This window comes from Lissotriton vulgaris, unplaced genomic scaffold (genome assembly GCF_964263255.1).
Source record: "Lissotriton vulgaris unplaced genomic scaffold, aLisVul1.2 SCAFFOLD_437, whole genome shotgun sequence".
NCBI classification, from domain to species: domain Eukaryota; kingdom Metazoa; phylum Chordata; class Amphibia; order Caudata; family Salamandridae; genus Lissotriton; species Lissotriton vulgaris.
This window is the reverse complement of record NW_028242853.1, coordinates 1,280,459-1,296,295: the sequence shown is the minus strand read 5'-3', so window position 1 is coordinate 1,296,295 and position 15,837 is coordinate 1,280,459. Positions and strand designations below refer to the sequence as shown.

At 43.6% G+C, this 15,837-nt stretch overlaps 1 protein-coding gene across 1 annotated transcript in view; it reads right to left on the bottom strand.

The window, feature by feature from the left end:
• The window catches only part of LOC147668823 (interferon-related developmental regulator 2-like), a 93,294-nt gene extending 80,414 nt beyond the window's left edge, over positions 1–12,880 (bottom strand). Inside the window, exons 1-3 of the mRNA XM_086948428.1 lie at positions 12,699–12,880; positions 4,096–4,155; positions 1,150–1,269 (exon numbers count right to left, since the gene is read on the bottom strand). Coding sequence (XP_086804554.1) covers positions 1,150–1,269; positions 4,096–4,155; positions 12,699–12,747 — 229 coding nt within the window. The 5' untranslated portion in view covers positions 12,748–12,880. The remainder of the gene's footprint in view (positions 1–1,149; positions 1,270–4,095; positions 4,156–12,698) is intronic.
• Positions 12,881–15,837: the final 2,957 nt, after the last annotated feature.

The window sequence follows — 15,837 nt, the reverse complement described above, 5'->3', positions numbered from 1 at the left end:
TTTGTGATGCAATATTAGTCGTTATAGCCAATTTGGCTGCAAAACAATAAATTTGGACAAGGAGATGCAGTTTAAAGTTAAAGCAGTGACCGCCTGAACATCTTATACGGACAGCTTCAGGATGTGGTAAAGTGTGTGTTTAATTGGGCAGAATTGTTTGTAAGAAATATATTTTATATGTTGCAACGGGAATTTAAGCGTCATTGAAGATGCTTTGCATCACCCAGGAAGGGCCGTCAAAAAGTTGACGCTAGTTGAATGAAGCGTATTGATGCAGCACAGAAGACTGACACAGAAGCCAACGAATGGTGTGCAATGGGTGGCTTGCAATCTCCTTTTGTCTACAATAGTCTCGCAAAAATGAGCATGTGCTGTGTTGCAGGCTTGACCTAAAGAGTTACTGAATCGTGGAACCCATCAGAGATACTCCTTGGAGTGAAAGCTGCGCGTTAGAAATGTCCATTACATACATTACATGCAAAAAAGGCTCTTCTCCACGGGAAGGAAAGACTAACCAATGAATAGAGAGCAAGAAAATAAGTGACAAAACAAAAAGCTGATGGAAAGAGTAGCTTTCAAGCCTAAATCAAAATGTCCCAAATAAGTCTTTCCCCAGTGGTACAGCCGTGCTATCTGGCATGCATCGACCAAAGAATGAAGAGCAGAACAGTATGGTGAATTTAACTGAGAAAATACACTGCACAACCCCCCGCCCCCCTGTTCCCGTTAACTACTTTAACATAAGTGCAACAGTAACTTAACCACAATTACATAACTGTGGGCAAGTCACTGATTAAATCCATAAGCCATGGCCAGAAGGCAAGTCTCGAGGTTCCATGGTAAGAAACGTACACATTAGAATACTCAACGTCACGCTTGGGGTGGGGGGGGGGGGGGGGGGGGGACACATGTACTTTAGTGCAGTAGACACCTTGGGGTCCGTAATGGCACTGTCCCCAAGGAGCAGCAACTATTGGGGCAATATGAAGTCACTAAATTGGGTGGAAAAGTAGAGGCCACTTGCAAACAGAGCCTTGTGAAACATTCAGAAAATATAGTTTCAAGGGAGGGGGGGGGGGGGGGGGTTAGCCAGGCTCATGTAGAGAAATGACTGACAATTATACCAGAAAGAACCCACTGCCTACTCACCGGTTCCTTCCTCCGCAACGCTTGCTGTTTCACTGTTGCTGCTGTAGTGGCTCTGCACCTCACTGGCAACCTCATCATCGTCGCTGGCCTGTGAGTCTGCTCCAGCTGTGCCTCGGGAACCTGGAAAAATAAAGTGAAGTGGTAAGTATCAAAAATGGCACTCCAAGGGTTGGGGCTCCTTCCACGTAATCACCAAGTACAACAATGGAAAGGCCATGCAGGTTAGCCTTACAGAAAGGAATGATGGATGGGTAGAATGGATTTAGGGCGATTTCTGAAATACAGGTCCAATGCATTACGTATCTGCTGCAGCCATTTTAGTAAAGACAATAGAATTTTCCAGCATCTCGACTACTACTCCAACACCCTTTCTAGCTATGGTACACAGGGCCACTTTACACAGACCAGTATGACACCTATCACACAAAGTATGAACAGGAGACCCTGCAGACATTTGCAGGTACCACAACTGCAACTAGCAGGAGTTGCTATTTCTGTATCATTTGAAACACCACCCTCGAGTACAGTAATTCGGACAAACCCACTTAAAACTGACCACCTTTACTACACAAAGGGGTCTACTGCCACATGGCATGGCTCTTTGACACCCCAGGACTTCGCCCTTCTCAAGTTCTCTGCACTGACAACACGCCACATGATGTTCATAAACACGATTAGTGATTGTGTTTACTGTTGGAAAGAATGCTTAGTCACCATAAAAAGAGTGGGGTGGGGGGAGGGGGGGGGGGGGGGTGAGTCGTGCAAAAAAATGCATAGGCACATGAATATATTAAAAAAAAAAAAACAAAGTTAGGTACTGTTCTCACACCGACAAATGAATATATTAAAAAACAACAAAGTTAGGTACTGTTCTCACACCGACAAAGACTAAATACATGATCATTAAAATAAGAGGATATCTTCGTACAACACCAAAGTAAGCTGCGGAGAAAGAAAAATATGTCATCAGAGACCGGAATCAACACTCACCATTACACCACTGCTTAATGCGAGTGTTTCGGCTGTGTCATAACACTGAAACAGTAGCATTTAGCTGGACGGCCAGACATCTACATTACAAACCGTTAGTAAACACGTCCAAGGGGCAGCTTGTGTAAGCAATACCCAGGCCCTGCACAGGAAGGATAACATTACCCGGTCTAAATAGGTTTTAAAAACGGTGACAATAGTCAGCCCTAAACCTCAACAAATACCATGACGTCTTCATACATAAAGAACCCCTCCAACCAAAAGCATGTCCTTCCCATTGTAAAATTAACATACTAGTCGGGTGATCGCCTCACTCCAGGTCATTACAGACACGAACGATATTCACTGATTTCGGAGAACGAATATATATATATATATATATATATATATATATATATATATATATATATTTTCCAGGAAAACACTTGCGTAGTGACTTGGTGGAAGGTGGTCACACTACATGCTATGTTTTAAGATTCTTAAATAAAAATATCATTCGGCATTAACAAGAGAAAATACGTATGCAAACGTTGGCAAATACGTGAGGACGGCTGTCACCTAGTAGTCAAAGCAAGAAAAAAAAAAGTGGGTGGGGCCGCACAGAGGCAGGTCGCAGCTATTTCTGTACAAGGCCGCTAATCCAACGCAAGAATGGAGCCAGAAGGAGCTCGCGCAGCGTCAGCACACGAACGGGATCCCAAGGATGACGAGGCCTGCCTGACCTGGCGCGCACCGATAGGGCGGGCGGGGCCCAGGCGGGAGACTTTCGTTGGCGCAGGGCCTATAATTACCAGGACCTGGCACTCACTGAGGAAACTCCACGACCTGCGAATACGTCAAGATTACTATCGCCAGAAAGCAAACAAACGCAGAGCGGCGCTGCACGCAACAGCTGACACAGGCGGACGACGCCAACTATTAAAAGCCGGAGGAGGCACGAAACTAGAGGGAAGAGATGCAAAGGCGTGGGGTGGAGGGACGACGTGGATGACATGCAATGATGACGCGATTTAGCAATGCGCGTAAGCACCAACGTGGTATAATGTCAGTTCAATAAGTGGTTCGAACAACAGCTGCCTCAAACCAAACCTATGAAATCAGAGGCCGGAGTGTGCACTCCTGCGGGAAGGAGTAAAGCAACAGAAAATGCAACAAACCCATAGCCAGTATATGCGGCGATGGGCGGGTCCATGATCTTGTGTGTTCAAAGCTCGAAAATAAAAGTGAGCAACCACAAGTTTGAAAAACGTGAAATAAATATATATATATATATATATATATATATATATATATATATATACACACACACACACACTTTACGTCGTTATGTACGGGTTAGGTGCAGTATAGAGGGCAGGTTAGGGCAAGTGAAAAGGTTTACTTGCTTAGTTTGTGCTAACAAAGGTGCTGAGAATAGGGAAGTGTTCACGTACTTCATAGCATTAGCAAAGCCAACAGAATACACTTGGGAGTAAAGGAGGGAATAAACAGTAGGAATACAGGTTGCGGCAATGGGTTAACTGGTTAAATTGGTGTCGAGTGGTCATCTTGATTACAAGATTCCTATAGGAATCGACTTGGAAAAAAACAGCGTAGCTACTGGTATGAAGAGGATACAATTGTTATCTTAAAAGTAGAAATAAAATGGGGTTGTTTAAATGGGCACTTAATATTTCGAGCTAATTGTATTTTACGTTTCTAACTTCAACGCCACACTTTTTTCAGCAAACATACACACAACATTAATTTGGTATGCCGTCTCTGTGGGTTAAAGGAACGAGGGTTAAAGAGTTACAATTAGGCAATGTATGTACACATTCTCCCTCCCCAGAGGTCCCATACAAGCCAAGCAAACATTGTTGGAAACAGCCAACAACCTACAGTGCCAGGGGAAGGGATAGCGTGTAGCCAGATGTTGAGCCATGCATTAGGAAGTGACCAAGATGAGACCATTACCTTTCACCAGGGTGACTTTGGCTGTGACCTGTAGCTGCAGCAGCTCCTGTCTCAGAGACCCTGCGGCCACGGGAGAGCAAGGTAGGCATAAAATAAAGTCAACAAAAACACAACTTTAATAAGTTGGTAGCTGAAACTGTGATGCCACTCAAAAGAGCAGATTCTGTTGTGCTGACAGATGTTGGTGTAAGTTACAAATAGAGCAAAAGCTAGGAACATTTGTAAGTGTATCTATTAGGACCGACTTGGAGAACATATTTCTAGAGGAATACGCGTTGCCCCTTCAAGAAATTGATGCAGTGCTGCTGGGTTGGAAAGAAACACAAGCAGGATCCTAGTCCGTCATGATCAGTGCTATCCTCAAGTCATCCATGCCAGTACAAAGTGTCTGCTGAAACAGACCAACACTTTTTTCTTGAACATTAGGATAAAAACATACAGCACATTAGGTTCTCTTTCACAAACACATTGCTTATATTTTTTCAACTCATAAGGGTTGGAGAGACTATCAAGTAAGACTGTAGAACATGTGTACTCACAAAAATGTTCATCTGTGGTGGGACCGTGTGGAGCACTGAAGCCAGCAGGGTGGCGGCAGAGGGTGGGGTGTTGCAGACGGTGAGGGTGTTGGGCACCGTCAAGTGGGTGTAGGGAAGGTGAAGCATGCACATTTTGTGGCTGGATTGCATTATGTGAAACCAGAAAACCTGGGATCAATCCCGGCTTCCCCACTTCGTGTGATTCTAGACAATTGAATTATTTCACTTTCCTCCTTTTTCTTCATTATCCCATATAAGAGGACTTTGAAGTACATGACTTTAGGATGTGCACTGTACGAAACCATGTCCTGTGTACGATTTAATAAGCTCTAATGTTTTCCATGTATAACAGCCCAGGCCGCCCAGAGTGCACATAACAAGTAACTTGCCTCCTAGTTCACTATTGCAATTTTGTCAGTTAGGGTGGAAGGAAGCATGAAGGTTTCTTAAATTCATATTTGAAAAATCTCTTTAAAAAAACTACTCAATGCACTGACAATCTGGTGTACTAATCTGAGCTGCATGTTAGTGAAATACTCTTTTGGAATTTTGAAGAAGCTTGATCATATTTTCATAGGTTTGTAGCAAGATGTCCAAGTTAATTGTTGCAGGAAACCTTAGTTACTTGCTTCCTATAACTGCAACTAACCTAAACAAAAATCGATTGCCCCTTAATTCATTTTTTTTTTAAATATTAGGGCTGATTCAAGTAAACAGCAGCCCAGTACTGCTGTTGACTTGGGGGCCACATCTAAAGGTCAGGAGGGCCGCATGCGGCCCCCCCAGGCAGTACTTGGAGTATCAATGTTTTAATGCTGGACGTGTAAGCGAATGTAGACTGACACAGTCCATACAAAAGGATAAAAAACTTGGGTGAGAAACAGTGACAAAAGCAGCCCTGTCCCAAAACAAGGAGGCTGGAAAAAAAAGCATTGTTTGCTGGTGTCAAATAACTGAGTAGGCTTGGATGAGGGGTGTCAACAAGTCACCAGGAGCCCTTTTTATCCAGTCCCAAATTCAGCCAACTCCAGGTTACAACCCTGCATAAAAATAAATCTCAACATTCCAGCTTAGTAAAGTGCTTTTGGATAAAAAGACGGACAGGAAAAGGTGTCCATGAGGATACCGGTCTACTGCCAACTCTACATCCAAGTCAGAAAGAATCGTAGCTTCACATCAAGGGAAACCAGAACAAATAAGTTATAAGTAGATAATACCAACCAGCCTAGATGGAAAGTGAACAAAAAGGATAGAGTAACCGCCTACTCAGGACCCCTTTCCCCGCTCCCAGAAGGGCTTAATTATCACTAGGCTTCAATATTCCAACTTAAGAGTGCTTTCCACCTTTCAAATGTATGTCTCCCTGATCTTTTTGGAGCAGGACAAAGTTAATTATTTGCAATTTGGTTAACAAGGGCTGAAAAAGGGCAGAGTGTGTAGCCGGACAAAAATGTAACTAAATATAAGCAATTAATGATTTCCAGATATGTGCAGCTCCTAATTCAAGTACGCCTCAATAAAGTGGTGCTGTAAGCCAAACAGTACTTCGGGTGCCACGTCCTGGAGAGCAAGCATCACAAGAACTGAGTGTAGAGACACAATTAAAAATACACACTGCACAGTTTAGACGCTATCAAGTGGAGGTACAGAACTGTAGGCCCAATGAGGAATTAATTGCTGAAGTTTCAGGAAGCTTGAAGTCATTTTCTGTAATCACAATATCTGTCACAACAGCCAACAAGTAACGTGTAGGAACAGGCATTCTGCTACCAATTGATCGAAGACAAGACCAATAAAGTTAAAGCCAACAGAAGCACGCCATCAGTGTTCCTTGGCAGTACTGCTGTGGCCCAGTTCAAGCATCGATTTGAGTTACTTTTTGCTTTAATGCTTCAAAAACGTAAGGCAAATTCACATATTTCAATACACACAAACATAGATCAGTAAAATGTACATAAACATACATGGCCTTCAACTCTTGGAAAGAAGAACCACCAGCGAAAGAAGACTGCTGTGTCGGTAGCATGTGTTACATCCACGTCAGCTTTCAAACTCTAGAACAGCCTTGCACATTGATGTACAAAGACCCACTACAAATATGTTCGCACTGTCAGCACACTCCTTTATATTGGCAGGGAAAAAAGGAGTGAACCTGTTCGGAGAGTACTTTCAGCTCTCTTAAAGCAGTGTTCATGCTGTAACTTCACTTTCTCCAAAGAGCATACTTCTTGAGCCCCACTGTTTAATGATGTCCATCTGACATTGGGCAAATCACTAACTCTTAATGCACAACAGTGGATTGATGTAAAGAAAAAACTTGCCTATGAAGGAAGAGGACACCATGAGAAAAGCATAGCTATTCCATCATAGTCAACTATGATGTTCAACTTCTTAACATTTGATACGGGTTCCACAGTACATGGATTAGCACACACAAAAACGTAACATGAACAACTATTTTTTATCTAACACTGTGCAATAAAATACCACTGTTAAGTGTGTGAAATGTATTGAGATTAACAATGCTGCTTCTAAGCGCCCAACTTTACTTCTCACTACAAAACGTCAGTGCCAACAATGTATAGATTATTTCAATGTCTAGTTTTGCAGAAGGAACAAAGCAGTCACGTACAAGAGCATCGATCAAGGGACAAAGGTGCTGTTTTTAATGAGATTAACAAGAAAAACAGGGAAGTTGTTACTAGTAGGAAAGATTGACTAACAAATGAGTCTCCCCCGCTACTTTCATACATATTCCTAAACAGCAAGCCTTCCACCATCTCTTGCCACAGTTTGCAATTTCCAGCACTAAGCAAATCCATTCAGTATGTCTGCAATGTTGAAATTCTCACCAAACTAAAACAAGATGAACCACCACAGGAAATAAGTGGTCAATACTTCATCCTACTTTAAAGTTCTATGGACCTGCACCATTCATTTGGGATCTGATCAGATGTGTTTTGCTAGGTCACATCGCCGCTAATTTTTCGTGGTTTCTTTCCTTATCAGCATGGAGCAACTGGTGTCTGCTCTGAAACGAAGCCAAACATATCAGGGCAATATGTTTTGTTGGCATGACAATTGCCTGCTCATACCCGGGCAAGGAGGCTTATGGTTTCACACACAAATGATGTGCTTCATATACCAAGCATGGAGGCTTCAGGCGGCGAGGTTAGTGTTTCACATACTGGACTAAGAAGAAACTCAAGGCAATGTGTGGCTTTATACCGAGCCAATGTACACACTGCCATACTAGTGATAAGTGTACCAAGATGGAACAGTAATGCCCGAGGCCTATGTCTGTACAATAGGCAACCAGCACCTTGGCACAAATCTGCAGTATCTTGAAGCAATGCCCCGACAATGAACAGCGCTGACACTGCACATTGGGTATCAAATTGAGCCAATCGGCATTTGAGTGTATTGAGCCATATTAGAGTACTGCTCTCTGAAAATCTTAACATTGGTCACCACATGGATTTGATGGACTTGGCAGGCACATGCCTAGGGTCCTGGCATTGAATAGGCACTGCAACTCATGCAGCAGAAATATTTGTCTGCAGGGCATGCAATATCTTGGTAGCTGGCACAACATCTACAAACACGTTATTTTTTGCATTGGAGAAATGGTGCACCTGGGTCGGTTTGTGAACTGCACAGAACTACATGTGTGAACTGATATTTGTAATGTACTGAAGAGCTGAAGGTGATCATCCAGCTCTGGGAACAGGGTACGGTAAAATGAGGAAGTACCATGCTAGGGCAGTACCACTACTCCTATGGTTTGCCCTAACTAACTCCACATGGCAGACATAACCATGATGGTGAAAGGGTATTCTAAATATGGCACAGGTTAAAACGCTATCAGAGCATAATGTAAGACAGAAGAGTTCATAAACCACCAAGATAAATGGAAAAACCTCTAGGAATGTGGACCTCCCACCCCCATCTGTGGGTGACCAGAGAAATTAAGTGCACTAATAAGGCTTTACCTAAACTATTCTCCTGTCCATTTAAACAAGCATTTGCAATGCAATAGGTCTCACATTAACGCAAGTTTGGGCTATTGACATTGCAAATGACAATGCCTTTTATTTTTGTTTGTTTTAAAAAATAAATAAAAGGCATTGTCATTACAATGCCCATAGCTTAAATTGCGTAAATGCGAGACCTATTGCATTGCAAATGCTTGTTTTAATCTGTTTTCAAGCACTCCAAGTGCTTGTGTTTCCAGACCCATCTTTTACTTCTCATACCCCCAAATTCCACCTCATCCCTGTTTCATCTCCAAGCTGCCCTCGTTCTGGTTTTGTCTCCCACCTCCACCTGCCCATTTCACCCATCTCCACTAAGCAATAAGCTTCTTTTAAAAGGGTTTCAAGCTGCACTTTCCTGGCATGCGGCCAAAGCATCGAGGTACAAACAGTTAACAATGACATAGATAAGATGCTAGCCTGGTCAGAGCAAGAAGCTGCGTCCTGACTCGTAGCGCCACTAGCCTGGTAGGCATTTTAAACAAGACCAGTTCTAGTTTTCGGCTACAGCATTCAGAGCATAAAATGAATTCATGGTGATTATTATAAGTGCTACAATAAACCAGTGAATATTAACATGGACAAAATGCATTAAACCCAATGGAAGCACAGTAAAAAGTGAAGTTAGAAGTTACCCACATTGTCTTTATCCAATGTACACCAACTATGAACAGAATGTAGCAGTGCTATTTGTTCTCTCTTATATACTTTAGACATAAATGTGTAGCGCAAGTTGATCTACGAAATTGTCGTGCCCCACAGTCGGAAATATCACCCCTCGAAAAACAACATTTTCGAATTATATTACTTAGCGAATTAATCGGTGTTACATGCAAGCTGCACAGAATTACTCATCTATCCTTTTATGTCTGCGAATGTTAAAAAGTCCACATTAGAAGTGTACGGCTGGCTAGAAACTTGCCAAATGTGGAGAATCTGCTCTAATTACTGTTATATTTAATTTAGAGGGAAATCGAATGCCTACAATTCTCCAATGACGGTCCCTTTCACAAGCGTCGGCCATGGTCTATTAGTATTGTCAACGCAGAACTTCCGTCCTTTATAAACTAAAAATAAAGGATAATAATTGAAATAAAGGAGGATTACCGTGCTGTGAGGGCCGCTTCCGCACATTTGCTATTCCATGTGGGCAGTAATCTGAGCTCCTCTTGAGCCCAGTTGGAAGTCAGGCAGGCCCGCCCGGGATGTGGGCGGGGCCTTGAACCAAGCCGGAAGAGGCCAGCGTGAGCTGTGATGCAGGGCTCCCATGCTCGAGGGAGAGCCCCGCGGTGGCAGCCGCCAGATGGAGGAGAGCACCGGGTCCCAGGAGGGGGCCCGGGCGCAGAAAAACAACTTTAAGGTAAACTTCGGTGCACGTTGACGGGCCGTGGAGCCGACGGCGGACGGGGGAGGGAAAGTGAAAGTAACTGCATGAGGCTTGCAAGGGAGACAGGAGATGAACAGCGCGTGACTGAACACGCGCGCTTTCACATTTCCAGTCCGCCCAGCCTGCGCATGCCCATCTCCTGTCTCCCTTGAAAGCATAGTCGACGACAATAGGTCTCGCTGGCGACAGCGCTTCGTGCTGCATAGCCAGGTGCGAGACCTAAAAACAAAGGGCTGTTGCAACCAGTTTTTAAGCCAAGCAAACACAAACCATGCATTGCAAATCTTACAAAAGACATACTAGTTCTGAAATAACACTGCAGAAACTGCTAGTTTTGACTACTGACAAGGTACAGAACTAGCTTTTTAGGTCTTGCCTCGCCAAGGCTTGCGCTGTCTCTTCGAGACGTGCTGTATTCATGATATGGGCATTAAGCAGCACCCATCTTTCTAACTGGCTCCTTTTACTGTCCCTTGTAAATTGCTGATTTTTATTGACTAATATGGTCACTAGTCCCTCCTTTTGTTTTCTTCTTTTGTAACATCCCATGAAGGCTGCCCCTCTTACATGTGGTATTACTCGTTATGTTATTACTGTCTGAGCACTCTTGTTTAGGCTTTTTCAGGAACTCACAACCATACTTGCTCCCTCTCCTCATAATTATGAGCAGCTGCTCTTTAAATATTCACTAATACTCGCATGTCCTGCCTTAAATGTGGTGGTAGCACCTTTTTCTATTTTACAATTTTAAAACAGAGAAGCATTTTTAAGGCAACCCATGCATCACTTTCATGTAAAAAAATGGCAGCCACATGCCTTTATACGTGGCTCACCGTATTCACATTAAAAAACATACAAGTATTTTTTTAAGCGATCCATGCCACGCTTTCATAATACTGTCCCTTTAACTGCGGTGGTGTCCTCCCAGCACCTCCTTCCATTGGCTGGTACCTCACACTTCCATTTTAACATTAGCGCCCAGATGCTTACTGCTGTCATCCTTCCTACGCCCCTGGCCATACTTCCCCTGTTTCACATGGTGTCCCCATCACACCTGGGTCACTGCATCAGGTCATTCCGTCCCACTTAATCCTTCCACACAAAGGGACCTCTATTAGCCACATAAGGTACTGCATCCTAAATACAATTATAAAGGGTGCAGTACCTTATGTGGCTAATAGAGGTCCCTTTACAACTCCACATGGACACCTAGTAACAGCTTGTGGTACTGCACGCTCCTTCCTTCGTAGATTTTATCACTTATAATACAGCTGATATATTAACAACAAAATGTAACCAACATTAGAGTTTGTAACGCCAATAGATCAAACTTTCACAAATGCAAGACCTATTGCATTGCAAATGTTGGTGGAATTTTGCAGTTAAACCTTTATCATACCATATGGTATCAGTTCAAGTCATCTTATTGCTAATATGAGCCAAGTCTAAGTAGACACGTACTTCTAATAGTAGTGCAGATGCTGTTTTATTTGACATTCAAAGCACAAGGAAAACGAAAACCACTGTGACTGTTAATCTTAGTTTCCATATGTAGGCCTTGTGCATTTACCAAAATGCATCTTAATACCAAATAAAAAAATAAAGTCTATTTACATTTAGGTATAATCTTTTAGTTGTCATTGTATTGCTATTTCGCTGTTATTACTGCTAAAGGTCTGTGACTAAGCGTACCCAACAACAAACTAGAATTATTGAGCCTGTATCATTTAGGATCTCTAAAAAAAAAAATCGCGAAAGGTTCACAGGTGTTTGGGGGAAATGTCGAGCTACAAACTGCAGTATACGCACCACAAACGCAAACAGCCAGCGTACAGCAAAGTGGAAAGTCCACCCTACTCACAAGGTCATCTCTACCTGTACAGAAACGCAGGTCATCACGGGAGGCGGGGGGGATAAGGGGACTGTACAGGGAGCAAATATTTCCAGCTGCCACGCACAGAAATTTTCCCCACTGACACTGCTGCGATAAGGTACCGTTGCACTCTTCCAGCACCACCATACATACAATTATTAAACCCAAAGAAAATGGGATGGAAACTCGCAGCCTTCGAACTGAAGGTACCCGGTAGTTCTGCGCCAGGCAGACACGACCTCAACTCTAAAGCACCAGCAAGAAAGCCTTGCTTCCAAGCATTAAAAGTCGACTGGTCTTTCTTGCTGCGTTTGCCACACACCAGTCTTTTTTTGACACATTATCCTGAGTTTTACTACATTCCATTAGACTAAAGAATTAGGCCTCCATGAGGTTCTTCGCCTGCTTATGGGGTGGGCAGCTGGGAGCAGGGCGGGCTCGCCTCCAGGAGTCCTAATGTCTCGGACACTTAAGTCTGCAGTCGTGAAGGTCCCCTTTCGACCCTTGCACCCTCTAAAACCCAGAGTAGAACCCCAGAACCTCGCCACACGGCTGTACCAGTAAAACGCACCTCCACCACAGATTCCTACATAAACCCGGGAACATATTCCGATCTTAGCACACTAGCCACCCACTAATCACATATTCGATACTTCTGATCATTGCCTCGCCCCACGCAGCTAAAAGCTACCCGATACCTTCTTTTTCACTGCCTCGTGACAGCTGCCTATCCTCCCCTACCCACATCGAACAGACTCTTCCACACTCACCCCGGCCGTTCCGCTTGGCCTGCGGGTGGGTCCTTCTAGGCTTCGGCATTCCCGATATCAGGAGTGCGGAGTTTGCGCTATCCCGCCACCGCTCCACAAATTCACTCTCAGCACAGGGATTGGGAAACACGCCGCTAGCTCCGACACCATCTTCTTTCGGCGCCCTCTGAGCTCTACCCGCTCCCGCCCGCAGTTGCAAAGATCCCTGGAACCTGCAGTCCCGCCTCCGCAAACGCCCCTTTCACTAGGGCGCTGCGGGACTATAACTCCCACATTGCATAGCGCAATTTCACATTTGCTACCGGCCGACAGCGGTATGGCATTGTGGGAAAAGTAGTTTTCCTGTGACGTTGGAAACGTGTTGGTGAAGGGGTTGTGTAGCAATATGAAATACATTTCCCAGGGTACATGCACAATCATTGAGCATCCAGGCGGACGTGTTAGCTGGTTGTTAAAACGTTGTGGTAACTGAGCAACAGGGCTCACCCGCACGGAGGAAATAAGAGACATGTCTCGGGGAAATATAAGAAAGACTGTTCATTATTACTATGTAACAACAAACAAGAAACAACGTTACTGCTGCTTAGGGTGGCGTTGTAGCTAAATATAGGTTATGCCCCATATGTGGCAATACAACAGAAACCTGCTGTGGACATGTATTGTATATCTTTTAATTAAAGTGGATGGAAATGTTTAAATCTATTGTAATAACTAGTGTAAGTAATGGAAATCGTAAGCTGTGCATGGCAACGTTTCGGGACACCTAAATGCGATTTAGAGAAAGCATTAGAACAGGACTCCCATTTAAAATGCTTTGGAGGAGTGGGAGTTTTAAATGAGAGAAAGCTAAATAACATACTTTTTAGCTCAAAAACAAGAATTTCATTGCTTCGCCCATAAATCATGACAGCTGGCCTGAGAGTAGCTGCCAATTTTTCAGATTGCTTACGTGGGACATTTCGAAGGATTCAGTGAATAATTTCCGATATTCCTCTCTTTACATTAACTTAATTGCCCTTGTTCTTACATTTTACTTGCTAGAAAGTGTCACTGAAAGTGTCACGAGTTTGGCAGAAAATGTCAATTTTACCGGTTTTTGTTTCGAGCTCAGTGCTGGTAAGGAAACAAGTTACAGGGGAACCCATAAATTGAGGGTGAAGGTGTGGCAGAGGAAAGGGGGTTGAGTCACGAGTGGTGAAGCTTTAAAAGGAAAGCCTGACAGTCAATTTATACATTTATTTAAAAAAAACTTGCAAATATATTAACGAGGACAAATGTGAAAGTAAATCTGTTATAGTTTACTTAATTGGTCACAAAGAGGCTGCATTTGAAAATATTTTATAAGTTTAAGACCTGCTGCAGAGATCTTTGTGTGCCCAGCAATTTTGTGGGGAGTATATTAGCAGTAAAATAACTGGTGGTTAATGCAATTCTGGGAAAGTTCTGTGTTTGTACAGTCACAGTTTCAACTCCTAAAGTAGCATCGAGGGTTAATATGTCAGCCGTAAAACACATCGTGTAATATGCAGATCATAGATTTGTATTCTGTGTAGATAGGTAAGTGCACAAATGTTTTTGACTCTGAGATCATCTTATTACTTCTAGTTCATAAATTGCAATCCTTCTAATATAGCACAATGATCTATTTACTGGCATCGAGGAGCTGCATGCACACAGTAATCCATGGGCTTAGATCCTTATTGTTCTTTTCTCAAGCTGTTGTTATTCTAAAATTGCAAAGGTTCCTTTTGGAAGTCATAAAGTCTTGTTAATACAGATAACCCCAATTACTGTGTTATGTTTTATCTCCTGACTTTGCGTTTTTCCTGACCATTCACTTTTACCATATAATGTCAACAAGTATGGGCGTTATGTGATTACTCAACCTTACAACCCTCATTGTCTTGTGTAACATTTTCCATACATTGATTTACACACTTGTATGATTTATTGTATCTATGTGCATGATGTAAAGCGCCCTACAATGGGATGAGTAGCACTATAAAATAATTGAATAACAAATTAGTAGGTGCAATAGATACATCTTGGACTCGTGCAGTGCAAGCGCATCTCTTACATAGGGGAATAGAAGAAAGTCAAAAACCTGACTACGATTATTTATTTCTCAAAGTACCTGTGAAGTGGTAAGCTGTGTGCCTTTGTTTCCTTCCACTGTATAGGCATCTAGGTGTACTAGGCTTCAGATAGCTTCCAGGGAGGGTCATACCTAAACAAAAGAAGGGCCTTTAAATTAGATCTTTTTACAAGTTGGAAATAAAAATAAGAAAACCCCCTCAGTGCCTGCATGTTGCTTCACTGAACGTAATGCAGACAATGTGCGGGTGCTGCAGAATTGTGTCCTGGTGCCGGAAAATCACACCAGGACAAATATAACATAAGTCACTAAGTCGGCCGGACCTCAGATCTAGACCAGAAATAGCTGTGGGAACTGTGATCCTGCGCGATCCATCTACTTTCCAGCAGTGATCAAGCCTACTAGACAGCTGTGCTATAGTGCCTTTACAGAGAACCTACTAAAGAATGGCCATTGGTTACAATCGGTTGGTTTTACTGCGACTCTCATTTCCTTGTTTCTTATTCAATGGCTTACCTTGTCCATATTTTTAGGTTTCGACTTTTGGCGAGGGGCGAAGCCCCTCCCAGTCGAAATCTTTTGTGTTTAGTAGTGAGGTTAGGACAGCCTCTGTTTCCAATTGGTTAGCTCCATAAATGGAGGCTAGCCATTGGGAGGCAGAGGCTGTCAATCGCGCTTTCTCTCGAAAACGCGATTCGGGGGCGTTTCTGGTGCTTTTTTTAAGCCCCGCCCCTTTGTCCCGGGCCGCGCTGCGATTGGCTGCCGGCCCGGGACACCCCCGTGATGTCATTCCCGGGCCGCGCTGTGATTGGCTGCCGGCCCGGGACCTGACTTGTTGCCGTCTGGAGCTCATCTGCGTTCCGAGAGGGGAAAAAACGACAACAGGAGGATTTGTCGTTGGCCAGGCTTGTTCTAAATAGTTAGGAAGTCCAGGTGAGTGGTTCCCTTCCCGCCCCCCCACCCCTCCCATTGTCCGTTCCTTTCCCGCCCGCCCGCCCCCCCCTCCCGTTGTCCGTTCCTTTGCCGCACCCCCACCCCTCCCGT